Raw genomic sequence first — 1,242 nt, forward strand, 5'->3', positions numbered from 1 at the left:
TTTGGTTTGGACTTCTTCGCGGACGCGGGCTTCTGTCCGCAGCCCTTGACCCAGCAGCCAGTTTGTATGACGCATTCGCTTGGCTGACAGTACCAGCATCCACGAGAGCTTTAAGAGCCTTGTTAAGAGCTGCCTTATTCTCGACACCGAAGTTTTGCTTGATGAAGCTGAGAACGGCCTGACGGCTCATCTTCTGGAATCCCTTACATGTGGTCAAGGCCTGCTTGATCATAACCGAATAATTGGGATGAGCCGCAGATTTCTTACCGGATTTGACGGTCATTGTGAGAGTTAAGTCGGAATCGTGGTCATGACACGCACGATTTTCCAGGATACCGCTAATTGCGATTTCTGAAACAAAAGCTGTAAAAAAGAGAAACCCATCATGATCGCATATTATTTTATAACAAGGAGGAGGATGGCGTTGAGAAACGCCTTGGAAAGGATTCAGATGCTTAGATAACTCCAATCTGCACTTCAGTGACCATGAAGCCTCACGCGGAAGTGAACTTGGTCACAGCCTTGGTGCCCTCACTGACGGCATGCTTGGCCAGCTCACCCGGCAAGACCAAGCGAATCGCAGTTTGGATCTCCCGGCTAGAGAGAGTTCCCTTGTTACTGTACTTACAAAGACGCCCGGCCTCCGAGACTATACGATCAAAGGTGTCGCTCACCAGCGAGTTCATGATCATCATGCTCTTCTTGGATATACCGGTCTTAGGATGGACTTGCTTCAACACCTTGAAGATGTAGCTGTTGAAGGTCTCTTTCCTGGAAGATCTACGCTTCTTATCAGCAGCAGGCTTGCTGGCGGCGGCAGTTTTGGGAGCCATATTAGAATTTAGAGAGTCAGTAGAATATTATGTAGTTCCAAAAACATCTGAACATTGTCTCGGCCCTCCGAGAAACTTCTAATACAAATCTCGTAAAAATGCTGAGGAAATAAAATTTAATCGGCAACATTACGAATCCTTTCCTCACATCATTTGTGCAATAATTGCGTTCCTGAGATACTTCAATTGGTGTTTAGATGGCGCCAAAAAACGCCTTGAAACGAGTTCAGCAGGTTAGTGCCTCCAGCTGCATAAGCCCGAGGGGATTATTTACATCTCCTGGGAAGCAGTAAAGCTCTTGCCCTTACTCTTTTTGGGCAAAAGAGTAGTGTGGATGTTGGGTAAGACGCCACCACTCGCAAGAGTACACCAGCGAGGAATTTTTCAGTTCTCATCGTGCGGACAGCCA

The 1,242-nt window shown here is 47.2% G+C and overlaps 2 protein-coding genes across 2 annotated transcripts; both read right to left on the bottom strand.

The window, feature by feature from the left end:
- Positions 1-88: 88 nt before the first annotated feature.
- Pmar_PMAR010399 (hypothetical protein) lies at positions 89-283 on the bottom strand (the record flags this gene model as incomplete). The annotated part of the gene is made up of 1 exon (XM_002778275.1): positions 89-283. A coding segment is annotated over one exon (195 nt), but the record flags the coding sequence as incomplete, so codon positions are not given.
- Positions 284-494: 211 nt separating this feature from the next.
- Pmar_PMAR010400 (histone 2B variant 2, putative) lies at positions 495-833 on the bottom strand (the record flags this gene model as incomplete). The annotated part of the gene is made up of 1 exon (XM_002778276.1): positions 495-833. The coding sequence occupies one exon, from the start codon at positions 831-833 to the stop codon at positions 495-497; it is 339 nt and encodes a 112-aa protein (XP_002778322.1).
- Positions 834-1,242: the final 409 nt, after the last annotated feature.

This window comes from Perkinsus marinus (genome assembly GCF_000006405.1).
Source record: "Perkinsus marinus ATCC 50983 genomic scaffold scf_1104296950134, whole genome shotgun sequence".
Lineage (NCBI taxonomy): Eukaryota > Perkinsozoa > Perkinsida > Perkinsidae > Perkinsus > Perkinsus marinus.